This window comes from Lithobates pipiens, unplaced genomic scaffold (genome assembly GCF_037356315.1).
Source record: "Lithobates pipiens isolate NorthernLeopardFrog02 unplaced genomic scaffold, aLitPip1_a1.2 Scaffold_19, whole genome shotgun sequence".
In the NCBI taxonomy this organism is placed as follows: domain Eukaryota; kingdom Metazoa; phylum Chordata; class Amphibia; order Anura; family Ranidae; genus Lithobates; species Lithobates pipiens.
This window is the reverse complement of record NW_027507764.1, coordinates 486,546,054-486,573,870: the sequence shown is the minus strand read 5'-3', so window position 1 is coordinate 486,573,870 and position 27,817 is coordinate 486,546,054. Positions and strand designations below refer to the sequence as shown.

At 43.8% G+C, this 27,817-nt stretch overlaps 1 protein-coding gene across 4 annotated transcripts in view; it reads right to left on the bottom strand.

Annotated features, from left to right (window-relative positions):
• RALYL (RALY RNA binding protein like) overlaps nt 1-27,817 on the bottom strand; it is a 1,540,715-nt gene that overhangs the window by 109,377 nt on the left and 1,403,521 nt on the right. For all 4 annotated transcript variants that reach the window (XM_077492950.1, XM_077492948.1, XM_077492949.1 and 1 more), the window contains one exon: nt 17,305-17,462. In XM_077492950.1, the coding sequence (XP_077349076.1) occupies nt 17,305-17,462 (158 nt within the window). The remainder of the gene's footprint in view (nt 1-17,304; nt 17,463-27,817) is intronic.

The following is a 27,817-nucleotide window of genomic DNA, read 5'->3' as shown; positions in this document are numbered from 1 at the left end:
AAGGCAATGTCCATGTCTCGCTGGACAGGGCGGTCAGCGGTAAGGTGCATATTACCGCTGAATCATGGTCCAGCAGGCATGGACAGGGACTTTACCTATCTTCCATGGCCCATTGGGTCACTATTCTGGCAGCTGCGAAGGATGCAGGACAAGGTGCAGTAGTGTTGGAGGTTGTTCCGCCCACCACACCTCCAAAATGCTACTACTAGTTGTGACACACCTCTCTCCTCCACCCCCTCCTCCTCTTTTTCCTCCATGGCCTCTTCCAGTGCTTTGTCCTCTGAACCAGTGGTGCTCCATAGGCGTTCAAGGGGCTACGCATGTACGCAGGCAAAAAGATGCCATGCCGTGCTTGCGCTGGTTTGTTTGGGGGACAGGAGCCACACTGGGGCAGATATTTTGCCAGCTCTGCAGGGGCAAGCCGAGAGATGGTTGACGCCATGCCAGCTTAAGCCAGGAATGGTGGTTTGCGACAATGGCACCAACCTCCTCTCCGCCCCCCAAAAGGGACAACTGACCCATGTGCCCTGTGTGGCTCACGTTCTTAACCTTGTGATGCAGCGGTTCTTGGGCAGGTACCCGGGCTTTCAGGATGTCCTGAGGCAGGCCAGGAAAGTCTGTGTGCATTTCCGCTGATCATATAATGCCAGTGCTCGGCTGGCTGAGCTCCAAAAGGAGTTGAACCTTACCAAGAACCGCCTTATATGTGACATGCCCACCAGGTGGAACTCAATGTTGGCCAGCGGCTGCACATGCAGTAGAGGGCCATCAATGAGTACCTGTATGACTACAGCACCAGGACAGGGTCAGGGGAGCTCAAGTTTTTTTTACCACGCCAGTGGGGCATGATCAGGGATGCATGCACTGTCCTGTCACCATTTGAGGAGGTCATGAGGATGGTGAGCAGTGACAGTGCATGCATCAGTGACATTGTACCTCTTGTCCACCTGTTGGAGCATACGCTGCGTGGAATAATGGACAGGGCATTTGAGACAGAACAGAGGCAGGAAGAGGAGGACTTCCTTGCCCCTCAAGGCCCCCTTTATCCAGACAGTGTTCCTGCTGTCCCACCCATCACACTGGAAGAGGAGGAGGAGGAGGATTGTGTTAGCGTGGAGGTGGAGCCTGGCACTCAGCATCAGCAGCAGCAGTCTTTTAGGGATGATTTACAGTCCCAAGAAACCCGTAGACTTGTACGTGGCTGGGAGGAGGTGGCTGCAGATCATGTTGTCCTTAGTGACCCAGAGGACTCTGGACCGAATGCCTCAGCTAACCTACGCTGCATGGCCTCCCTGATCTTGCAAAGCCTGCGGAAGGATTCTCGTATTCTTCAGATCAAGGAGAGGGACCATTACTGGCTGGCCACTCTCCTTGATCCACGGTACAAGGGTAAGGTTGCGGACCTTATCTTGCATCACATAGGGAGCAGAGGATGAGACTCCGGGGGGCCTTGCAGAAAGGTCTGTGCAACGCGTTCCCAGAGACTGGGAGGTTACAAACTCCTGGTCCTGGACAACGTGTTGCTGAGGCTTTGGTCAGTCACAGAAGGAGTGGTGGAGAAGGTGGCCATCTGACTGATGCGTTCAGACAATTTTTTAGTCCGCAGCCCCAAAGTATGTTCGGTTCCAGCAACCATCGCCAGCGTCTGATTTACAGGAATACCTAGGGGCAAGGTCAGACTTGGACACATTTCCCACCGAAAATCCTCTGGCTTACTGGGTCTTGAGGATTGATCACTGGCCAGAGCTTGCACAGTATGCAATTGAGCTACTGGCCTGTCCTGCATCCAGCGTTCTTTCGGAACGCACCTTCAGTGCTGCTGGAGGCTTTGTAACCGATCCCAGGGTGCGCCTGTCCACCGACTCTGTTGATCGACTGACCTTCATAAAGATGAATCAGTCTTGGATCACCACCAGCTACCAAGCAACTGAAGCTGATGTAACCGAATAATTTTTTTTTGAAACGTCACATCCCTTCAAGACTGCCTATGCTGAGGTGACTGTCCTGTTATGTTGACTGACGATCCTCTTTCTCCTCAATGATCCTGCTGATAGCTTGGAAGAACATTTTTGGTTCTGGGTGATGCCACCACTGGCTAAGGCCCAATTTTTCAGCCCCTGTTTAACAGGGGCATGTAACTACAATTTTTTATGCAATGCTTTGCAGCAGGGCTTATTCCTGCACTCCAACTAGAGCATCTGGGAGAGGTTTCAGTGTCGTGGCACCAGCACCAGTGTGTAAGGCCCATTTTTTCAGCCCCTGTTCAACAGGGGCATGTAATTACAATTCTTGATACAATATTTCACAGCAGGGCCCATTCCTGCACTCACCAAGAGTAACTGTGAGGACTTATAGTGTTGTGGCACCAGCACCACCACCACAACCACCAAAGGCCCAATTTTCTACCACTGTTCAACAATGACATCTAATTACAATTCTTGATATAACCGGTCCGTTCACAGCAGGGCGCTCCAGCGAGAGTCACTCTGAGGGCTTACAGTGTTGTGGCAACACCAACACCTTAGATCCACATTTCTGCAGAGCATATAGGGCAGGCCCCTACTTTCAAACATCCAACTTACAAACGTCTCCTACTTGCAAACGGAAGAAGACAACGGGAAGGGAGATGAAAAAAGACGGACGGCAAAACAAATTATACAGGGGTGATAACCCTTCCCTGTTTTCCAAAAAGCTTAAAAATAGATTTTTTGACTGGAGCTACACTTTAAAAATGTACCAGTTCAAAATTACAAACAGATTCTACTTAACACAACAAACCTACACAGTCCCTGTCTTGATTCCACGGCCTGTATACTACTGTTCTGAGTATATGGGGGCCCCACGCCTTTACTTTACTTTACTTTTCTCCATAGGAACTGGGTGGAGTTCCGGCGGAAAAATTTGAAACGTTCTATTTCTAAAGTCTGTCAGATTTTTGGACAGCAAAGGACCAATGGAGCCCACACACGATCAAATTGTCAGATGGATTTGTTCCATCGGACCTTTGTTGTTGAAAAGTCCAGTCTAGGTCAGAGTGGAAAAGGATTATCAACCCTGTCCGGTTGTTTTTTTTTTTGATTTGTGTCCTATTGGGAAAATTTCCCTCACTTCCTGTCCTGTAGACACAAAAGGAAGCAGGAAGAAACCTCATCAAAGTGAGGGAAATGTTCTCTTATGCCACGCACACACCAGACTTTCCTGTAGACTAGGACCGACGGTCTTCCTGACTGACTTTCGGCGGAGTTCCGATGGACTTTCCAAATGAATGAACTTGGCCACACACAAACGGACTAAGTTTGTTCGAAAGCCCGTTTGTTTTGAACATGATGACGTACAACGGGACTAGAAAATGAAGTTCAATAGCCAGTAGCCAATAGCTGCCCTTGTGTCATATTTGGTCCGTCGGACCAGCATACAGACGGACATTTTTTCCCAATAGGAATTGAGTCTGTCAGACAGATTTGAAACATGTTCTGTTTCTAGGTCTACCTCTCCCCGGGAATGAAATGATTTCCTACAATCCTTTTTTATAGGATGGCACTCCCGAATGATGGGACTGCCATCCTAGACTGTCAGCTATGATTTGCTGTCATGTCTTCATTATTCTTTGACTATGCCTGATTTTAAAATCTCATTTCCAGGACTAGGGTTACCCCTGTTGACTTTTGTGGTATGGGAGCGGGGGATTCTCCCCTTCTCCAATTGTGATTTTCTACTTATTTAATTTGTTTAAGTATTGTGTATACAATTGACTTGTCATTTCTACTTGTATTTTACATTGTGGGCTGTGAAGGAGCTCTGCTCATCCTTTCCCTAGTGGCGTGTCGGGTCTAATTTTTGGGGCCCTACCCTTAAGTGGATATGGCCTGTGCGCACTTGCGCAGTGGTTATATTGTCTTGTCTGTACGGGTCTATTGTTGGTGGATGCCCCTTGTGGCCCGGTTGGTCAACGCGCATGCGTGCCCAACACCTTTGTGTGCAGGCTGCGTTCACATTGTCCGCTTGGCACTGTGGGGCCTCCGTCAATGAACGCCTGTGATGAACGTGCACCGCAATTGCGTGTGTACGCTCGTCTGCGCGGTGTGGGCGGGCTGACCCATGACCTTTCGGCAGCATCGTTGTATGCCACGATCGGATTACAATTTTTTTTAATTGTGCTATATTATTGGGCTTTTGATGACGATCCTTTTCTTCGCACCAACAGTTCGTATTGTGCTGAAGGCCTGTGTGGCCACTATCTTGGAACTTGGATAATTTGTATTTGGAGATATAATTCTATAACGTTTGGTGGAAGAAATGTCTGATACGTCTGCAGCTCATTTAGCACTTCTGTGACTCTGATTACCCTTGTATATCTCGCCCATGTGCTCGCCCATGCGTAGACTCTGGCTGCTTCACATCCATTGGTGAGTGGGATGTTGGGGACAATATGTTTTTGGTGTGGGATTATTCTAACCCCCCTCCTTTTTTTTCTCCTCTTGTCCTCTCCCCCTTTTCCTTTGCCTCCTGCCCTCCTTTCCCTCCCCATTTTCTCCTTTTTTGTTCTATCTTTCTCACTTCCTTTTATACCACATCCCCCTCCCGTTTTTTCCTTTGTTCGCAGTTAACTAATACGCTTTTGTACCTTTTTTTTTTTCTCAAATCTTTCACTCTCTTGATACCAGAGCCAGTCCTATATACTCCCCCGCATTCGCCACTGGGGAAATTGGTGGGGCCTGTTGACCTGTCACTACTGGTTGTATTGGTGAGCCGATCTCCTAACTTTGATCTATGTCTAATTATGCCGTTTATTTGTTATATATATTGTTGTTCTCTACTCTACCCTTTCTTTATTTGCCTATTCCATAGATCTCCCTCCTGAAGAAGTGTTTTCGGTAGAGGAATATTGCCACATCACCCTTCAGCATAAACTTCATGGGGGAACCCGACAGTTATTGTTTAGTTGTGGTGGATGTTTTTATAATGTTTTGTTTGATTGTAATTGTTTCTGTATATTTTATGTATAATTCTTCTTTTGAGTATTATTAAAAATGATCTTTTAATTCATTTGTTGATTTACCTGTGTTAATAAGTACTGAGATAGTCCATAGACATTCCATTAACTGTGTAGGTTTGGTCATATTAGCTGCAGTTGCAGTAACGTCCTTTATAATGACCTTATAACTTCGTTTTTTTTTCTTTAAAAAATTATTGATTAGGATGAAGGTACTTGTATATAAGTTTTTTTTTTTTTTTTTTATTGGGGCTCATAACTCATCTTATTGCCAAAAACACAATGTGGAGAAATATCAACAACAGGCATACAGTTAGCAATAACAACTCTATAGAGGTTCAAATCAAGAAAAAAGTTTTGGCTGGAGTTGGGCTAAAATTACAACCTGCCTGTCTGAATCAAACAATTACAGCTTGAATATGTAGCACTGACCCCGAAGGAGCAACTGATATAATTGGGCTTACCGTTACCTTCTTGACCTCGTGTATGTCTAGGGGTTTCCCGAGGTAGATGGCCCAAGAACTGTAGAGACTGAAGCCAGATCTGCTTAAGGCCCCTTTCACACATGCGGATGGTATGTCCGTATTTCATCCATCCGTTTGCGGATGAAATACGGGCATACATTCATCCCTATGGGATAGCGGGTGTCTGCGGATGAGCATCCGCAGACACCCGCTATTGTCCGCCTCCGCAAATGTCCGATTCTGCAGACAGAGGAAAATCCTATTTTTCTGTCCGTCTGCAGAGCGGATCGGATGAACACGGACACACGGTCCGTGCTCGTCCGATCCCCATAGAGGAGAGCGGAGAGCTGACAGGGCGGTCCCCGCACAGTGTGCGGAGACCGCCCTGTCCGCAGCCGGCTCAGCGGGGACAACGGAGCGATCCCCGCTGAGCGAGCGGATCATCACGGGGCGGATCTTTACTGATCCGCCCCGTGTGAAAGAGGCCTAAGGGATTTTTATTTGCAAAAAAGAATAAACAAACACAGTCTCTCAAAGTAGGGTTAGAGGGTTTAGGTAGGAAGGTCCAGGTACTGGGACTAAGTCAAATAGACAAAAGAATCTCTCACATTAGGAAATCCAGAGAATAGCCATTCACAGCTGGATTCTCACCTTTATCAGATAGTTCTTCTCTTACCAGGCCTAGTAGCCAACAGGGTGTGTAAATCAAAGTCTCTGCCACAGACTTGTTGTAGAACACTTGAATACAGTCTCTGCCACAGACTTGTTGTAAAACACACGAATAACTGAAAGATGTAGACAACATAGAGAACCCTTGTACGGTACCAGTATCTTGCAGCCGGTCCAGCGATACCACACGAGATTAGATTCCCTTGGGGTCTTTCAACTTAGCCTCCAGGCTCCTGCTGAGAAGCCAACCTTTGCGTGGCCTTTTCCTGAAGAGTTCTCCCCTGGATGCTGCTACGGTTGTTGGGCCTCTCCACAAACCGAGACGGCACCGGACCACCTTCGAATCCTTCTTTCAGTTTCTTTGCCTCGGGCTAGCCAGCCCCGAGACTTGGAGTCGGGTGGATCCGCACCCAAGGCCATGAGAGCCCTGGGGGTTGGTAAGGATGACAAGGACCAAACAGTCAGAAAGCACTTCTGCACCGAAAACCTAGAAGCACGTGACGTCCGCACCTTAAGTACCCTCTCCCAGAATGCACAGCAAGAGTGACACTCCCACTGGGCTGGTTCCAAGAGAGAACTAGCACTTAATGCACCCAACTGGACTGCGTTCTAGCACCTGCCAGGGATGACAGCGCCACCTATGGTCAAGCAGAACACAATGCAATCCAGCCACACTGGTACTGAGGCCAAAATTTGGAGTAATTAAACCCAAAACCAAACTGCGGTTCCAGGAATATAAAATGCCAAAAAATAGCGTGTGCTCTTCAGGAGCCGGCGCTACAAATATAAAACTGTCAATGTAAATCAGAGTATTTGGTTGATCTTTATAATGTGTTGTGTGTATACAATAAAATAGTCATACAATAATTTCTATACATTTCGTAAAAGAATAGGATCAGATATGCTTGGATTATTAAATTGACAAAGTCAATTCTCAAATGAAATCATGTGTGAAAGAAAATTATTATGCCAGCTCCATATTTCAGTGTATATTTTCAGTGTACATAAAATTGTTTGTTTCAATCCACTAGAGCATCAAATGGATTTTATTATTCATTACGATGAGAGATTATTTTTATAAGCTATCATTCTGCTTTTTAACCCCTTATTACCCTACAGCTGTGCATTAATGATCCTATATCTTGTAATGGATGCTCATAAATGATTGTCATTTTCTATAACCAACATTCACAATCCAAAGGATGGTGCTGAGGTATTACATAGTTACATAGTCAGGTTGAAAAAAGACACAAGTCCATCCAGTTCAACCATAATAATAATAATAATAATAATAATAATATCATATAATCCCATATACCCAATTCTATACCCAGAGTTGATTCAGGGGAAGAAGAAAAACCCCAGCAGAGAATGATCCAATTTGCTAAAACAGGGGAAAAAAATCCTTCCTGATTCCCCAAGAGGCAATCAGATTTTCCCCGGACCAACTTTACCTATAAATGTTAGTACCCAGTTATATTACGTACATTTAGTAAATAATCCAGGCCTTTCTTAAAGCAATCTACTGAGCTGGCCAGAATCACCTCTGCAGGGAGTCTATTCCACACTTTCACAGCTCTTGCTGCGAAGAAACCTTTCCGTATTTGGAGATGAAATCTCTTTTCCTCTAGACGTAAAGAGTGCCCTCTTGTCCACTTTGTTGACTGTAAAGTGAATAACTCAACACCAAATTCACTATATGGACCCCTTATATATTTGTACATGTTGATCATATCCCCCCTTAATCTCCTCTTCTCAAGAGTGAATAAATTCAGCTCCTCTAATCTTTCTTCATAGCTGAGCTCCTCCATGCCTCTTATCAGTTTGGTTGCCCTTCTCTGCACTTTCTCCAGTTCCCCAATATCCTTTTTGAGAACTGGTGCCCAAAACTGAACTGCATATTCCAGATGAGGTCTTACTAATGATTTGAACAGGGGCAAAATGATATCTCTCTCTCTGGAGAACTTTGCTCGCTTTGGAAACCGCAGCTTGGCATTGCATGCTATTATTGAGCTTATGATCTACAAAAAACCCCAGATCCTTCTCCACTATGGATCCCCCCCAGTTGTACTCTCCCTAGTATGTATGAGGCATGCATATTCTTAGCCCCCAAGTGCATAGCTTTACATTTATCAACATTAATCCTCATCTGCCACATAGTCGCCCAATTAGACAGAGCATTGAGGTTGGCTTGTAAATTGGAAACATCCTGTAAGGACGTTATTAGAATATGAATATTTTTACCACAGTGTGCCCATTTACTACCATACTGAGATACAGTTGCAAGGTTCCTTTTCCCACTACTCTGTGGGTTCTATAACATGGCCATGGAAAGTAAACTGTAGGAAAGTGTAGTTTATCCTCCATGCTGGAGGTGGCGCTGGATTGCTGTGTTGCTGTGCTGGTGGAGATTGAGAGGAACAGTGTTCCTCTGCAGACTCTGTAGTTGTCATCAGGGGAGTTGTGGTCTGATTGGACACTGCAGCCTTGAGTGGCCTTTGGCAGCCATCTTTATTGTGGACATTCCTAATGAATAGCAGTGACCAATTGGGGTTGGTGCGCATGCCACAAGTGGCTAGAGTAGAGCAAGGAACCATGATTGTTAGGAGGAAAAGCTTAGGGCTGTATTCTCTGCTGTCCACCAGCCTGAAAACATAATGCATATCCCCACATGAGCTATTTGTGCCACCACTCTGCCAGTCAGCCACCCCTCTTGCCAGGGCTGGATTAAGAGCATCATGGGCCTGGTGCTGAGGATTTTGGTGGGCCTTTTTATGAAAATAATTAAAATGAAAATGCAAACATTTTTTGTTGAAACAATTTAAATTAAAGAGAGAGAGAGGGGGGATATAGGGGTTTTGATAGAGAGAGAAAGAGAGTGAGAGGGGGTGATAGAGAGAGAGGGGGCTGAAAGAGAGGGGGTGAGAGGGAGGGGGAAAGAGAGAGAGAAAGGGGGTGAACAAGAGAGAGAGAGAGATGGGGGTGAGAAAAAGGGGAATAGAGAGCGAGTGAAAGAGAGAGAGGGTGGTAGGAGAGAGGGCGGTAAAGGGGGCAAGAGAGAGAGAAAGGGGGTGAAGGGGTGTGAGAGAAAGAGAAAGAGAAGGGGATGAAAGAGAGGGGGTGAGAGAAAGTGGGTAAGTGGTTGAGAGGGGGGGGGGGTGAAAGAGAGAGAGAGGGGTGAGAGAGAGTGAGGGGTGAGTCTGGGGGGCGGGCACTGCATAGTACATTACATGGGGGCTAATAGCACAGTGCATTACATGGGTGGCGCAGCAGAGTATGTTACATGGGGGGGGGGGGCAAAGCACAGTACATTACATGGTGGGCACAGCACATTACATGGTGGGAAAAGCACAGTACATTACATGATGGGCATAACACATGACAGTGGGCACTGCACAGCACATTCAATGGTGAGCATGGCACAGCACATTACATGATGGGCACAGCACATTACATGGCTGGCACTGAACAATACAGCACAGCACATGACATAGTTGGTACTGCACAACACAGCACATTACATGGTGGGCACAACACAGTACATGCACACGATGGGCACAGCACCTTATATGGTGGGCACAGTACATGACATGGCAGGCACAGCTGAGCACATTACATAGTGGGCATTGCACATTACAAGTAGGCACAGCACAGCACATTGTATTGTGGGTACAGCATATTATTTGGTGGGCACTGCACAGCACATGATATGGTGGGCACTGCACATGACATTGTGGGTACTGCACAACACAGCATAGCACATTACATGGGCGGCACAGTAATGTAGTGGTTAGCACTCTCGCCTAGCAGTAAGAAGGCTCGCTGATTCAAATCCCAACCACGACACTACCTGCCTGGAGTTTGCATGTTCTCCCTGTGCCTGCGTGGGTTTCCTCCAGGTACTCCGGTTTCCTCCCACAATGCAAAGACATGCAGGTAAGTTCATTGGCTTCTGTCCAAAATTGGCCCTAGTATATGAATGGGGACCCTGGATTGTTGGCTCCTTGAGGGTAGGGACCGATGTGAGTGTGCGATGTACAGGGATAGGGACAATTGTAGGCACTCACTCAAGTTGAACTGGGTGGACTGGTGTCTTTATTCAACCTTACTATGAAACATGGTGGACACAGCAAATGACATGGTGAACACTGCACAGGAAGTTTCATTGTGGGTACTGTGTGGCACATGACATGGTGGGCAATGCATGCCACATGATATGGTGGGCAATGCACAGCATATTACATGTGTGTACAGCACATTACATGGTAGGCACTGCTTGTAGTTTATAAAACTCTGGTTAGACCACATCTGGAGTATTCTGTCCAGTTCTGGTCAGAAGGCATGTGCTGGAACTGGAGAGAGGACATTAATTATGATGAACGGCTGAACACACTAAATCTATTCTCGCTGGAGAAACTACGCTTGAGAGGAGATATAATAGCGATTTACAAATACCTCAATGGCAATCCTAGCATTGGAAAAAACAGTCTCAGGGAGTGTAAGAGGACACAAGGACACACTATGGGATTGGAGGAGAAGCGGTTTAACCTTAAACTGTGAAGGGGGTTTTTCACTGTCAGGGCAATAAGGATGTAAAACTCTCTTCCACAATTGGTGGCGGCTGTGGGGAGTATGGATATTTTTAAGAGACTCTTGGATATGCATCTTAAAGAACACAACATACAGGGATATGGGAAATAATTATAGACACTGACACATGCACTTTCACAGGTTGAACTGGATGGACTATTGTCTACTATGTAACTATGTAACTATATGACATGGTGGGCACTGCATATGACATGGTGAGCACAGCACATGACATGGTGGGCATTGCATGGCACAACACCTGACATGATGGGCACAGCACATCACAAGGTGGGCAAAACACATTACATGGTCGACACTGCATGGCACAGCACATTACATGGTGGGCACCGCATGGCAAAGCACATGACATGGTGAGCAAATAACATGACATTGTGGGCACTGCATGGCACAGCATGACATGGTGGGCACTGCACATGACATAATGGGCATTGCATGGCACAGCACATGACATGGTGGGCATGGTACATAAGAGAGCACATTACATGGGGGAGAGCAGCAGTCTGACCCCTAGCACAATCATTATACCCCCAGGTCAGTTTATACACAATCCACCCTCCCTAATAAGTTTGTTCACCTCATATCAACAGCATGGAAGATGTCCTTACTCCCGGACTCCTGCTGGTTAGGATGACATTGGTGCCCCTCTCCCAGACAGCTGCCTGCAGCTCTTGGACACTGGGGATCTGTGTGAGTGTAACAGATCCTGTAATAGGAGGCAGGCATCAGCAGAAACAGGACTTGGCTGCAGTGGCTGACACTTGTCTCTTCCAGGTGTGCAGTGCACAGAGGACTCCTCTTCCTTCAGGAAGTCCCACAGACAAGTATAAGCTACTGGCATGGACCTATATTAAGGGAGGGGCCTGGAGCTGCAGCTCCAATGGCCCCTGTGTTAATCTGGCCCTGCCTCTTGCAGATGCAGCACTCGGTAATGTAGGCCATACCTGTGTTATATATTCAGTACTGAGAGATACTGTGGGCTGTCAATGTTACTGTATTTATACCTGAACCACCAGTGTTACTGAGTTTACTGGTTTACCGCAGTTACTATAGCCATTGTACTGGTGCTAGTGATTGCACATTGCCATTTGTCTTGGTAACTGTTTTACTTGCAACCCTACAATACAAGAACTGTTCAGCCCTTCTCCTGGACTCTGTGTGTTGGTCCTCCAACTTGGGTACCAACCTTCTGGCCTCGCCCACAATTTTTTTCTGCTTCCCTCCCTCAGCAGCTTGGGGAGCTCCAACTGAGGAGGCAGAGGTAGCTGGGCAAGTACTCTGCAGCTAGGTTAATGGCCTTCCACCATCAGAACCAGTGTGTGGGCATCCAGACAGAAGCCTAATAGCATGCAGCTTCTCTGGAAGACCCAACTACTGTGGGGAGCCTCTCCCTAATTGCTACCAGGGAACTCCAGGTTCAGTGGGGTGGCCTTGTGTCCTAGGGCCTTGGATCCCTTAAGCTGTTCACTTGTATTACAAGAGCTATCCTGGAGAGAGGAAAGCTATTTATGAGGATAATAGCAAGTAGCCTTTTGGTTTTTGAATTGTTTTACTAAAATGATTCTCAGCTAAATTCTCTGTGTTTATAGATTCTTATAAAGGCTATGCTATGCATTCATATGTTACCTTGCTGGAGCCATAGGGACATTGCTATGAGGAGTCCATGTATGTGCAACTTTCATAATCTTATTTGTATTATTCTACAGTGTATGTATGACCTTTGCCATTTCAAACACGTTTTGCATTATTAATTCTAACATTGCACCTGTTTAGTAAACTACAAGATACAGTCAATCCCTGTCTGATCATTTGTCCAATTACCTATTCTGCTAAAAAAACAGATAAATGGCTAGTAAAAATAAACAGTAACTCACATCATCATCTCCCATGATTAACATCATATCTTTATAAACGACTATTTCTAGGAAACTTGCATATATTATTTCAATCTTCCAGGACTACTGTGTGTGGGTAGAAATGACCTACTGTCGGGGATTGGGGTGAGTACATAAAAAAGTTTGGCCTTAGGAAACCTAGAGATCATCTGTATATTTTTATACATTTTTTATCGATATATGCATATTAGGCTGCCTTCTCTACTTCCCTCACTGGACTGAACACTGATATTTTGCTGTGCAGCTTTTATTAATTTAAAGCCTCCATTGATACTCAAAAAGTGCTGTCAAGTTGTTACTCCATGTGGAGAGTTCAATACTAGTTCTAATATTGATCTGTAAAATCAGAGCGCCCACCTGAGTTGTATCCTGTGTTGAGCTCTGATTAAAGGACAGTGTGGTGTTGCCTTTAAACACATTTTTTTTATCTGCCTTTTTTTTCTCCGGAGCTCCTTTCTGTATTTCTATGGTTCAAGCAACCATTGGGTGCCCATTGATGGAAGCCTTGCTGTGTTGGACCCGCCTCACCAGAGCTATTGAGCTTTTTTGAAGTTTTCTATTTCTTCACCTGAACACTGATGCTACACATACAAGTCTGAATATAACCAGCGCCTTTTTTGAGTATGTTGTTTGGATTTCATTATAATGGAACAGAAAAGTCTACATACATAATATTACAGTTTTTCACCTTTCTTATTCGTATTATTTATTATTATTTCGTATCATTGTTCATCTTTTGTTTTTTTGTTATTTATTATTTTTTGTTCTCATTATGATTCTTTTTTTTTATTATTTCACCCTTTATTCATTTTGTTTTCTCCCAGCCCCAGACCATGACACTCCCACCACCATGCTTGACTGTAGGTAAGACACACTTGTCTTTGTACTCCTCACTTGGTTGCCGCCACACACGCTTGACACCATCTGATCCAAATGAGTTTATCTTGGTCTCATCAGACCACAGGACTTGGTTCTAGTAATCCATGTCCTTAGTCTGCTGGCCTTCAGGAAACTGTTTGGTCTGGACTTTGATAAATCACAGGAGCATGAAACATGTAGTCATGGCAAACCAGCAGCTTGTGGTGCATTGTGCATCACGGGCTTCTTCTGTCTCCGGCGCAGGGCTGGCATCACGCAGCAACTGGTTCCCTCTGCTTTGCTTGGCTCTCCCGGTCCACAAAATCCTACGATGGCTGCTACATCTTAGGCCGCGTACACACGGACGGACTGTTCGCTCAACTTTGTCCGTCAAACAGTTTCAGCGGACAGTCCGCTCAAAATTAGCATGGACGGACTTGCCCACACACGACGAACGAACAGTCCGCTGAAACCATGCGCGATGACGTGAACGGCACGTACGACGGGACGAAAAATACGACGTCCTATACACTGCAATGCATGCGCGGAACTTAGTTTGACGAACAAGCCTACACACGAGGGGACTGTTCGCTGAAACAAAGTTTCAGCGGACAGTTTTTCGGAATTTCCGAAAAACTTTGTTCAGCAGACTGTTCGCGGAAACTGTCCGCTGAAAGCCCACACACGAGCGGACTGTCCGCCGAAACACTGTTCAGCGGACAAAGTTGGGTGAACAGTCCCCGCGTGTGTACGCGGCCTTACCGTCCACAGCCCAGCCTGGGTTTCTCTGGCCACCAGCTCGAGTTCCCACAGCTGCTGGCACAGCGTTTCCCTTGCACCCCGTGGTCTCACCCTCCTGGACATGGGCATAGTCTGTCCACAAGCCTGCAAGTATTGAACTGCAATCCTTTTCACCGGGCTTCCATCCATCTCAACATGGCTTAAGGTAGTCCTTACTATGTTAGACTAGCCAGATTTTTGGATGACATCAGCCCTTCTCCACCCGGATGTTACCAGTGGTATTGTTTGCTTTACACATCTTTATTTTGATTACATATTTTCATGATTGTTCATTGCAGCATTTGAAGCACTGAAGCCTAATGCCACATACACACAGATGGATTTTCCAATGGGAAATGTTCGACCGTGTGTATGCTCCATCAAATATATGCTGTCGGAATTTCCACACACAAATGTTTGAGAGCAGGTTCTCAAATTTTCCACCAACAGAATTTGTTGTCGGAAAGTCTAATCATGTGTACACAAATCCGTCGTACAAAAGTTCACACATGCTCTGAGTCAAGCAGTAGGAGCCGCACTGGCTATTGAACTTCCTTTTTCTCAGCTCGTCGTACGTCTTGTACGTCACCGCGTTCCCATGTTCTGAATTTTTGGCCAACATTTGTGTGACCGTGTGTGTGTGCAAGACAAGTTTGAGCCAACATCCACGGTTTTGTTGATGGAAAGTCCGATCATGTGTACGCGGCATTATAGTTTCCTGCATTTTTTGTTTATCAAGCTTTGAGTAAAATAAACCAGGTTTTATTCTACTCATGTTTTTATTTGCACTTTCTGGAATTAACCCATAGAGTGCTGCTTTTTTGTTTTCCAGCAAACTATTTGCAGGCTTTCTTGTGCATCCTCTTTAGAAGATGCTTACTTCTGGGACGACAGCTATGCAGACCAATTTGATGCAGTGTATGGTCTGAGCACTGACATGCTGATCCTCCACCCTTTTAACCTCTGCAGCAATGCTGGCACCACTCATATGTCTATTTCCCAAAGACAACCTTTGGATATGACGCTAAGCGTGTGCGCTCAACTTCTTCGGTTGACCATGGCGAGGCCTGTTCTGAGTGGAACCTGTCCTGTTAAACCTCTGTATTGTATATATATACTACAGCTAGAACTTGTATAATTGTCTCATATTAGAGCTGGCATCATGCATGTGTCTGATCTGACCACGCTGTAACGGAAGGGCTGTGGTAAAACAGCATCTTAAGTTAATGATTCTTGCTATATTTTCTAATGTCATCTGTATCTTTCATTACTTAATTAAATATTATACTTAAAAGTCTTTGTGTGATCTCTCTTCAATGTCAACTATCACATATTCTTGATAAAATAATGATTCTACAAACACCAATATCCAAAAGAGCATATGGCTGGTCTTCGATTTTAAAGACAGGGGTGAGTACTCTATGTGCTGTAGAAACAGAAGAGCCCTGAGAGCATTCTGTAACAAAGCAAAAGAAGGAGCAGCACTTCAGTGAAAAATATTTTTATTTTGCAGCTTTGCAATTCTTGGATGTGATGGTTGTATCAGTTTCCTTTTTAAAGCCTTTCTTTCTTCTATTTTCATCTGTTGATTAATCTAGCAAGTCTACTGTTTTTGACAAGCTCAAACTCTCAAGCAGAATGTATCAGTTTACATGGATGAGACAAATTACTTAAAGCGGAGTTCCGCTTTAAAAAAAAAAAAGAAGAAAAGTCAGCAACTACAAATACTGTAGCTGCTGACTTTTAATAATCAGACACTTACCTGTCCCAGGGTCCAGTGCTTCAGCGGAACGAAGCCCCGGTCATTTCCTCCTCCTCTCTGCGGTGCCGGCATTGTTACTGTGGAAACACGGCTGTGAACCCACTGCGCATGCGCGAGCCGTGCGGCACGCTGTGACTGGCCGGGCAATCATCTGTGACCTGTGATGTGTCTCAGATAATTGCCGAGAGGGAGGGGGGAGAGGTGATCTTCCTTCCATTGGTGCGGTGTGCCGGGAGGAAGTGGGAGCTGGAACCCTCTAAAAAGAGGGTATCTGCACCGCCCCCAAAAAATAACACACCAAATGTTCCCTTAAAGTGGAAGTTCTCATTTTGGGTGGAACTCCACTTTAACACTGGCAGGGGTGATTAAGATGATCAGTTTTTATTTATTCATGCAAAACTTTTACCCTAGCAGGAAAACATTTGTTTGCTGTAACTGATTATAAAGTGTAAGCTGGAGTTTGGCTTCAACTTGTTAGTATCTAAAATCTGCTAAACATTTAACACTACCCCCCCTCCTTCTCCAGACTGACAATGCTACTGTCTGCAGTGCCCCCTGTGCTCATTCCTCCAGAGTTATTTCTCACGAATATAGGAGGTGTGGTTACTGGCCAGATCATCAGGTGAAAAAAGAGGGAAAAAGCCAAAGAAAAGAAAACTAATACAGCCACCACATCTAATTATTGGTAAGCTACACTACAATATATGGTTGGTTTTGGGTTTAATATCGCTTTAAAGTCTAACTCCAGGCTCATCCCTCCATCTCCCAGTCACCCCCCAGGTTGGTCACATGATGTGTAGGGTCAATTTCCTTGTCAGCTCTTCCCCTGGTGGTCCCTAATGATGCAGAGAGCAGTGCTGACATCATCATGTTTGTATCTATGTCACTGTATATAAATAAAAGGCTGTTGTGATGCACTGTCAGGGAGTGGCTCCACAGGGTCCTACACTTACAGGATGTCCTCATTCATCCAGGTTAAAGGTGCCGGATGTCATTAAACCTAAAAGACTGAAGACAACTAGCGGCGGAAAGGAAATATGGCAGGGCATGGTGCCAGAGAGGAGGAGGGGAATATTGGAGTCAGAGCTGCCTTTTGGTTTGTAAATCTTGCGAAGGACTCATTTTTAAAAGAAATCCAACATTTAGGCCTTAACTTTACTGGTGTTAACCTATCATCTGTTAGAAGACTGCAAATATTGTGTTACGTATGCAATTTCTTTAAACTTCTTTACTGTAGTCAGTCATTTATCAAGTAAGAACAAAGCAAACACTCACATTTGGAGCCTGACGAAGAGGAGACAGACCGTGATGCTCCTTTCAGCGAGAAGACTCCTTTTCCTCTGCGTGTTGCTGGCACAGTTAATCTGGGACGTTTCAGAGGAATGACAGCACGAGGTGGAGGAGGAACACGTCCATGACCATAATCGAACAACCTTCAAAGTACAATATTATATGATCAATTAAAGTCTCAATGTTTCAACAAATAGGCATGAAAAGTCTACAGAACATAGATGGGAGCAGCCAGGCACAACCACTGTGTCTACCATGGAACATAATGATGTCACAATAGTACTTGTTCCTGCTGGCTATTTTAAAAAAGAATATTATATTGCATCTTGGTGATAAGTGTTCCTCTGACTGGTACAACTGAGTGCTAAAAATGTTAGCAATAAAAAATTCTTACCCTTCCCCACTCTACTAAAAATGTGTTTGGCTTTGCCTGTATATAAAAATGTTGTTACTGTATGTATATTTCATTTATTTATGCATCTCATTGCTGTTGATCCTCTTTAAAGCGGTTGTAAAGTCACATGTATTAATTACTTTGATTCTCTCTGTTTTAGGTCCATGTTCAGTACAGTGTGTGTGTTTCCTAAAATTATAATGCTAAATACCTTCTTTGCAGAGCCCTGCTGTCCTGCTATTTGCCGTCCCTCTGCCTCCCTTTCTGAGTAAGTGAGCACAGTGGGAGGGTCTGAAATTTCCCTATAATTAATGCAAGCTGGTAGGGGGGGGTGGATTTCAGGTCTTTGCACTGCAGGGCTCTGCAAAGAAGGTATTTAGCATTATAATTGTAGGGAAAAAAAACACACTGTACTGAACAGTGACCTAAAACAGAAAGGATCAGTATAAGTAAATAAGTAATTAATACATGTTTCTTTACTTTACAAGCACTGGAGCAATGGCAGGGATTAGAATTACACAAGGAGGAGATGAGAGGAAAGCGGTGGCGAGGAGCAGGGGGGAGAGGTGAAAGGCAGGGAGGGGATTGGCTTTTGTACTGACTACAAAACTGACAGGGAGAGAGCGAGGCAGAGAAGAAGGAGGAGATGCAGAGACCCTGAGGAGATAGCTGGATGATGGAGGCATATAAACTGACCACACTATCAGAGATCAGCAGCCATGATAATTGTGGTCAGTTTACAGGGGGAAGACAAGAACAGGCAGGATCAGCCAGGCATTGTAGAACATAGAAAGTGACAATTGACAGTGCAAAAGCACTGTGCTAGCTCTCGTGCCTTAAAGGGGTAGGAGCCTTTTTTTTTTTTTAGGGTTACAACCACTTTAAACAATTCCTATGTACTCATTCCCGTGTGCGATGCATATCATTTCACTGAACTGGCTTACTAAAAGTGACAGTGGGGGACCATGCGTGCACAGTGTGTGTTGGCACTGATGCTTGTATTTTCAACCAGGGGAGCATGTAATAGGGTGACAACACAGGAGGACAATTGGACAAGAACATTCAGGGCAGGTTCACCTAGTATTATTTTAAAGGCATTATAAATCTTCCTATGTGCATCTTGTGGTCTTTATTCTGATGTTCTGCAAGTGAGAGATAAACAGTAATTCGATCTGATATAGACACAAACAAGCAGATTATATAACATGCATGCTGGAAGAGATGTGTTTCACACACAGTAGCACCCCCACATTTGTGATGCAACACCGAGGAAATGGCAAGGGGTGCACTGGACACCATGTGACCCAAAACAAAAAGTTGTCTGTCCCTTTGGCAAATAAGGACAACACACTGAATTAATCCAAGGACAAAAGGGATCAATCAGCCATGACACTACAAACTTCAGTCACAACATGTGAGGTCATTATTACAAGGCAAGGCAAACAAATGACATAGAGGGTATAACTACGCTAATATAGTTTAAACAACAAACAAATATGAAAGTGTTCAATACCTTCAATGAAAGGTTTATATTGATTGAAAACAACTTTTAAATATGTGACATACCCTTTTGCGCTCCTACCCAAATAAACTCACAATCTTGGATAGTGCTTCACCCATCAATAACCACACAATGTCCACACGTGATTCCTCCTGCCGTATATTGGGAAAAAGTTCTTTGGTGCCTCCGTTGGATGTGGAATGGCCTCAGAGCAGAAGATAGGGAGATTTTCTTTTCTAAATAAGGGTGGTATTATTACCACCATATGAGTAACCCATAGGATGGAAGCAGGGTTGGGGATGTTCTTACTGATAGGTGAACTGTAAACTCTAAATAAGGAGGAAATAGGCCCTTCCTTTTGTATACTTCATGTACTGGAGGTATGGTGGCCATCTTTAATAGGGGCAATATTGGAGGAGGGAAAGGATACAAATTATGGGAAAGTTCAGTGGAGCTCCAGCCCCTGACGAGGTCAGAAGTGATGTAACACATAGAGAAGAGTATAATGCAACATGGGAATGATTTTACAGATTCATTCCATTTAAAGATTACATACGAATAGTTTTTTCAATGATGTTTTTTCCATGTTGTATGCAATGTGCAATTCTGTTCTTCTTTGAGTATGGATGAAACATGCCCTAGAGCTATCTCCAAGCTTATGCGGTTATGAGATTTATGGATTCCAAACCTATGCGACCTATCTAATGTATATTTTTATAGGTCGTTGATAGAAGGTAAGTCCTGTCCAGACATTACACTGGGAGAGTTTTTGTGCTGTCATGAGATAGAGAAGGATCAAGAGTGGACACTGTGTGGTTTTTGAGGGGGTGAATCCCTATACCTGAAACTCATGTGTGGATATTACCAGATATTGTATGGATACTTTTGTCTAATTGACACTTTGACTTCTGTATACATTTATACTGTATATATATATATATATATATATATATATATATATATATATATATATATATATATATATATATATATATATATATATTTTTTTTTTTTTATGGTGACAGTATATTCTGTTAGACAATAGTTTTATAAGAGATATTTTATTTATCACTGCATGGAGATAAGGAAAAGGTGTGCTCTTCTCTTATTTTTCTGCTGATTGTAACTTTTGAGCATAAACATATTAATGGCCTGTGTTGATGGAGATTGGACTTGTGCCGATGATATTATTTTTGATTAGTTTGTAATGGTTTTGTGATCATTCAGAATTTATTGACACATTCATTTGACCACCAGCTGAACTTCTTCTGTCTTCCATGTGACCTGCTTTAAAGGGATTGTAAACCTACGTGTTTTTTTCACCTTAACCACTTACAGACCGGACCATTTTGCTGGTCAAAGATCAGACCCCTTTTTGCGATTCGGCACTGCGTCGCTTTAACTGACAATTGCGCGGTTGTGCGACGTGGCTCCCAAACAAAATTGACGTCTTTTTTTTCCCACAAATAGAGCTTTCTTTTGGTGGTATTTGATCACCCCTGCGGTTTTTATTTTTTGCTCTATAAACAAAAATAGAGCGACAATTTTGAAAAAAACGCATAATTTTTTACTTTTTGTTATAATAAATATCCCCCAAAAATATATAAAAAACAATTTTTTTCCCTCAATTTATTCTTCTACATATTTTTGGTAAAAAAATCACAATAAGCGATTATTGATTGGTTTGCGCAAAAGTTATAGCGTTTGTAAAATAGGGATAGTTTTATGGCATTTTTATTAATCATTTTTTATTATTTATTTTTTTACTAGTAATGGCGGCGATCAGCGATTTTTATTGTGACTGCGACATTATGGCGGACACATCGGACATTTTTGACACATTTTTGGGACCATTGTCATTTCTACAGTAATCACTGCTATATAAATGCAGTGATTCCTGTGTAAATGACACTGGCAGTGAAGGGGTTAACCAGTGGGTGGCAGTGTAGGGGTTAAGTGTTCCTAGGGGTGTGTTACTAACTTTGTGGGGGCTGGGCTTTCATTTAGTGAACACTGATCTCTGCTCCGATCACATGGAGCAGAGATCAGCGTCACTAGTTGCTAGGCAGAATGGAGAAATGCTGTTTACACTGCATTTCCTCCATTCAGCCGTCCCGTGAGACGATCGTGGGTATCCCCGCGGCGATCGAGTCCGCGGGACTCACAACCGGAATCACGGGGGTCCCCACCAGCACGAGAGCGCGCCGCCGGCGGCGCGCTCGTGATGGCAGGGCGGCATTGAAGATTGGACTTACCTGTACGCCAATATGCCTGCCCGTGCCATTCTGCCGACGTACATCGGCGTGCGCTGGTCGGGAACCGGTTAATGCATCCTATGCATTATCCAGGTTATCCAGGTTTGATTAAACTTTAAATAATTAGTTTGGACCAAGCTCCTCCTAACAAACTATTTCCCTTACTAATAGGTGTGCTTGTTGTCAGCATTGTACTGACATTCCCCACTTTTAAGTACACAATGGGGTTTACTTACTAAAGCTGGAAAGTGCAAAATCAGGCTCACTTCTGCATAGAAACCAATGCGCTGCTAACCCCAGCTTGTTCAATTAAGCTTTGGTAATAAAACCTGGAAGCTCATTGGTTTCTATGCAGAAGTGAACCTTATTTTTCACTTTCCAGCTTTAGTAAATAAACCCCATTGTGTACTTAAAAGTGAGGTATGCCTGTATGAACTGTATATTGTATCAGCTACATACAATTTACAGCGCTATGTTCTGGCAACGGGACGGAGACTTTCTGTCCTTCTCCCAGAACAAAATTTTATCAGACTGCTCTCTGCTCAGCCATTCAGAGGAAGCTTTGTATTCTCTGAATGAACACAAGACACATCAGACTGCTCGCTGCTCAGCCATTCAGTGGAAGCTTTGTATTCTCTGAATGAACACACGACACATCAAACTGCTTGCTGCTCAGCCATTCAGAGGAAGCTTTGTATTCTCTGAATGAACACAAGATTTTCTCTGATTGTCTGAAGTAGCGATTGTAAGATCTTTCACAAACTTAAACAAACTGCAACATATTTAAAGTTTAATCAAACCTGGAGTTAGGCTTTGAAGTCATTACAAAGGATAAGGAGGCTCTCTTTGCACCCGGAGGAAAAAAGATTTAGGGTTCATACACACTGGCTTAAAAAAAATTGTAGTGCTCTTGGCAGGAAAAAAATGCTAATTTTGAGCCTCTTTTTTAGGAGTGTTTAGGAGTGTTTAGGAGTGTTTAGGCATATTTAGCATATTTTTGTGCCAGAAAACCGTTCTCAAAAATGCATAACAGAAGAGTTTTCCTCCTCTAAACACTAAGTTTAAAAAAATGCATCTAGACTATTTAATGTGCATGGACACATAGGATAACGTTATCTGTTTCTACAGGCAAAATGCTAAACTCAAGAAGCAGTGTTTTTTTTAAGCCAGTGTGCATGGACCCTTAACCAACATATACATAATGGCTTCTTCATAGTAAGAGACTTCCTGAAGAACTAATTGTGGCCAGCTCAGTAGATTATTTAACCACTTGCTTACTGGGCACTTAAACCCCCCTCAGTCCCAGACCAATTTTCAGCTTTCAGCGCTGATGCACTTTGAATAACAATTGCGCGGGCATACAACACTGTACCCAAATGACATTTTTATCATTTTTTTCCCACAAATAGAGCTTTCTTTTGGTGGTATTTAATTACAGCTCGGAGTTTTATTTTTTGCTAAACAAACAAAAAAAGATGCAAAAAAAAATAAAAATAAATCATGTTTTAATAGTTTGTTATATAATTTTGCAAACGGGTAATTTTTCTCCTTCATTGAAGTGCGCTGATAAGGCGGCACTGATAGGGTGCACTGGTGGGCACTGATGGGCTGCATTGGTGGGCACTGATAGGCTGCATTGGTGGGCACTGATAGGCTGCACTGGTGGGCACTGATAGGCATAGTTAAGGCGGCACTAATAGGCACAGATAAGGCGGAACCGATGGGCACATATAAGGCGGCACTGATGGGCAAAGATGGGCACAGATAAGGTGGCACGGATGGGTGGCACGGATGGGTGGCACGGATGGGCACTGATAGGTACCACTGATAGATGGGACTGATGGGCACTGATAGGTGGCACTGATAGGTGGCTCTGATAGGTGGCACTTCTGGGCACTGATGGGCGGCACTGCTGGGCACTGGTAGATGACACTGATGGGCACGGATATGTGGCACTGGGGTGCAGCACCTTTGAGGCAGATTGTGGGCACTGCTGGGTGGCACTGTGGGTGGCACTGTGGGTGGCACTGCTGGGTGGCACTGTGGGCACTGCTGGGTGGCACTATGGGCACTGCTGGGTGGCACTGACGGGGGGCACTTACTTTTAATAAGTGTGGCACTGCAGGGGGCAGGTGGGCACTGGCAGGGGGCAGGTGGGTGCTAGCAGGGCTGGCCGTGATCGGGACTGATGTCCCGATCATGGCCGCCGGTGATCGGCTTTTATTTTTTTCTCCTCGCGCTGTCAGCGCGAGGAGGAATAATAGCCGATTACCGGCTCCGTTATATCACATGATCAGCTGTCATTGGCTGACAGCTGATCACGTGATAAGGGGTCGGGATCGACCCCTTGCATGGATCGGTAATCAGGCGAGTCTCATGTGCTCGCCGATCACAGAGCGCGCCGCGCGCGCCCCTCAGGGGGCGCGCAGGCCGCTCGTACACGGGACTACGTCTATTGACGTCGTCCCGGAAAAGGAGATCCGCGCTGTAGCCATCATTTGGCTATAGCGCGGATCTCAAGTGGTTAAAAAAAGAGCTTGATGCATTTCTAAATGCACAAAATATAACTAATATTAACATTTAAAGGTAATCACATCAGGAATTGCTGATCCAGGGAATGTCTGTTTGCCTTCTGGAGGATCAAAAAGCTATTTATATTTTCCCCACTGGAACAAACTGGGCCATTCTTGATAGAGTTTTTTTGCCTTCCTCTGAGTTCTAGGGTTCTGTATATAGAGCTTTTCTATTGTTTTTTTTTTTATATTTATTTATTGGCTGAGCTAGATAGATAAATATACTTTATCATCAGCAATTTTATCAACAGCAGCAATAAAACACTTCCCAACAAAATAACTCAACATGCATACTCCTAACACATTTTCACATATATTTTTAAATATGACAAAATATAAAATGTTATTTAAAAAATTAAAATGCCACATAAAATTCCTAAAACACTGTACCTGATGGGGTTATGAACACAGCCCTGGGGGGGAACTATACTTTAAACGATTCGTGTGCATTTTAAATGTTCTATATCTTTTCCCTGATGGCAATGGGACAATCACACTGAAACCTGGGTGGGTTGGATCACTACTAATAGCTTTTGGCCACTTTTTTAATCAGCTGGCATATGCTGTGTCCAAATTCAGTAGCTCTATACCTATGATCCGCTGTGCTGTTTTTACCACATAAGACAGGAGCTTCTTATCCTTTGCCCTGCAGCTGGCATACCACACTACAGCACAGTGGAGAAGAATACAATCAATGGTACAATGATAGAAATTGACCAGAAGCCTTAAGGGCAATCCAGTCTGCTCCATTCTCCGAAGGAAAAACAGTCTCTGCTGCGCTTTTATCACCAGAAATGGAGACCATGACAACTCCCTTGTAATATGCACTCCCAAAACTGTAATAGCATCCAGTTTTTCTACCTCCTCACCACCTATATATATCGGGCAATGATTGACCTTTCTTGATATCCTTTAATCCACTATTATTTCTTTAGTTTCTGCAGTATTGAGTATTAAATCATTTTCTGTACCCCACTCAACCAAATGTTGAATATCTTGCCTATAAGCTATCTAATCATTATCTTGTATGTGTCCCACTAAAGTGGTGTCATCAGTATACTTCACTATAGTGTTAGGTGCATGTATGGGAGTACAGTCATTCGTAAACAATATAAACTGGGCCGGAAATTAATGCACATCCCTGTGGTACCCCTGTATTCAAAATAATAGTGTTAGACACCTGATCCTCTATTCTCACGATTTGTGGCCTGTTTGTTAGGAAATCCATAATCCATGAGTGCAGCAATAGACATAGGTGCAAAGTGTTTAACTTTTTCACTAATTTCTCAGGGACTACTGTATTAAATGCTGAGCTAAAATCAATGAATAACATCCTAACATAAGTGTTTGAGTACACAAGATGCGTCAAGGCAGCATGCAATGCAATAGCAACTGCATCATCAGTGCATCAATTTGCACGATAGGCAAACTGACAGGCAAGCTAGATGGACTTGTGTATTTTTCAATATATATATATATATATATATATATATATATATATATATATATATCTAATATCTATCTATCTATATATATATATATATATATATATATATACACAGTATCTCACAAAAGTGAATACATCCCTCACATTTTTGTAAATATTTTATTATATCTTTTCATGTGACAACACTTTGCTACAATGTAAAGTAGTGAGTGTACAGCTTATATAACAGTGCAAATTTTACTGTCCCCACAAAATAACTCAACACACAGCCATTAATGTCTAAACCGCTGACAACATAAGTGCCTACACCCCTATGTGAAAATGTCCAAATTGGGCCCAATTGGCCATTTTCACTCTCTGGTATCATATGACTCGTTAGTGTTACAAGGTCTCAGGTGTGAATGGGGAGCAGGTGTGTTAAATTTGGTGTTATCACTATCACTCTCTCATACTGGTCACTGGAAGTTCAACGTGGTACCTCATGGCAAAGAACTCTCTGAGGATCTGAAAAAAAGAATTGCTGGTCTACATAAAATCGTCTAGGCTATAAGAAGATTGCCAAGACCCTCAAACTGAGCTGCAGCATGGTGGCCAAGACCATTCTGTGGTTTAACAGGACAGGTTCCACTCAGAACAGACCTCCCCATGGTCGACCAAAGAAGTTGAGCGCACGTGCTCAGCCTCATATCCAGAGGTTGTCTTTGGGAAATAGACATATAAGTGCTGCCAGCATTGCTGCAGAGGTTGAAGGGGTGGGGGGTCAGCCTGTCAGTGCTCAGACCACACACCGCACACTGCATCAAATTGAACTGTATGGCTGTCGTCCCAGAAGGAAGCCTCTTCTAAAGATGATGCACAAGAAAGCCTGCAACAGTTTGTTGAAGACAAGCAGGCTAAGGACATGAATTACTGAAATCATGTCCTTCGGTCTGATGAGACCAAGATAAACGTATTTGGTTCAGATGGCATCAAGCGTGCATGTGAAGGTGAGGGGTACAAAAAAAAGTGTGTCTTACCTACAGTCAAGCGGGGTATCAAGAGTGTCATGGTCTGGGGCTGCATGAGAGCTGCCTGCACTTAGGAGCTGCAGTTCATTGAGGGAACCATGAATGCCAACATGTACTGTAACATACTGAAGCAGAGCATGATCCCCTGCCCTTCGGAAGACTGGGCCACAGGGCACTATTCCAACATGATAACGACCCCCAAACACACCTCCAAGGGGACCACTGCCTTGCTAAAGAAGCTAAGGGTAAAGGTGATGGACTGGCGAAGCTTGCCTCCAGACCTAAACCCTATTGAGAATCTGTGGGGCATCCTCAAACGCAAGGTGGAGGAGTACAAGGTCTCTAACATCCACCAGCTCCGTGATGTAGACATGGAGAAGTGGAAGAGGACTCCAGTGGCAACCTGTGAAGCTCTGGTAAACTCCATGCCCAAGAAGGATAAGACAGTGCTGAAAAATAATGTTGGCCTCACAAAATATTGACACTTTGGGCCCAATTTGGAAATGTTCTCTTAGGGGTGTACTCACTGTTGTTTGCAGAGGTTTAGACATTAATGGCTGTGTGTTGAGTTATTTTTAGGGGACAGCAAATTCACACTGTTATACAAGCTGTACACTCACTACTTTACATTGTAGCAAAGTGTAATTTCTTCAGTGTTGTCACATGAAAAGATAAAATAAAATATTTTAAAAAATGTGAGGGGTGTACTAACTTTTGTGAAATACTATATATATATATATATATATATATATATATATATATATATATATATATATATATATATATATATATATATATATACATATATATTTTGATTATAATATATAATTTCAATGGTATATTTAACAGACAAAATGTATGCAAATAGAAGACATTCATAGTTAGGGTTTACATACACTTTGCCATACGTGGGTCACAGGAGTGCAATTACTTGTGCTCTCCAGTGACCTAGGCTAAAGCCTGCTGTCGTTTGAAATCTCGGGCCGCTCTAGGCTCTGGAATGATCCTGACTATATTGTGAGGATCCACCCAGATGCCTGATCGGCAGCTGGCTTAGCCTCTCACTGAGCCTGAGCCAGCCATTCCAGTCCCCTCTACAGACTGACTCTAGAGAGTGCACAGAGCAGTGACTGACAGTCACTTCTCTATGCTCAGAGTGTACCGAGCACTGAGCGATCAGCTGTCATATGATCACTTTGTTCTACGGCTCAGATATGATGGGGGACAGCTAAAGCATTACACAGATGCTGCAGCATGGAGATAAGTATGTATGTTTATTTTTTAACAACTCCAAACTTCTTTTACTACTCTGACAGTGCAA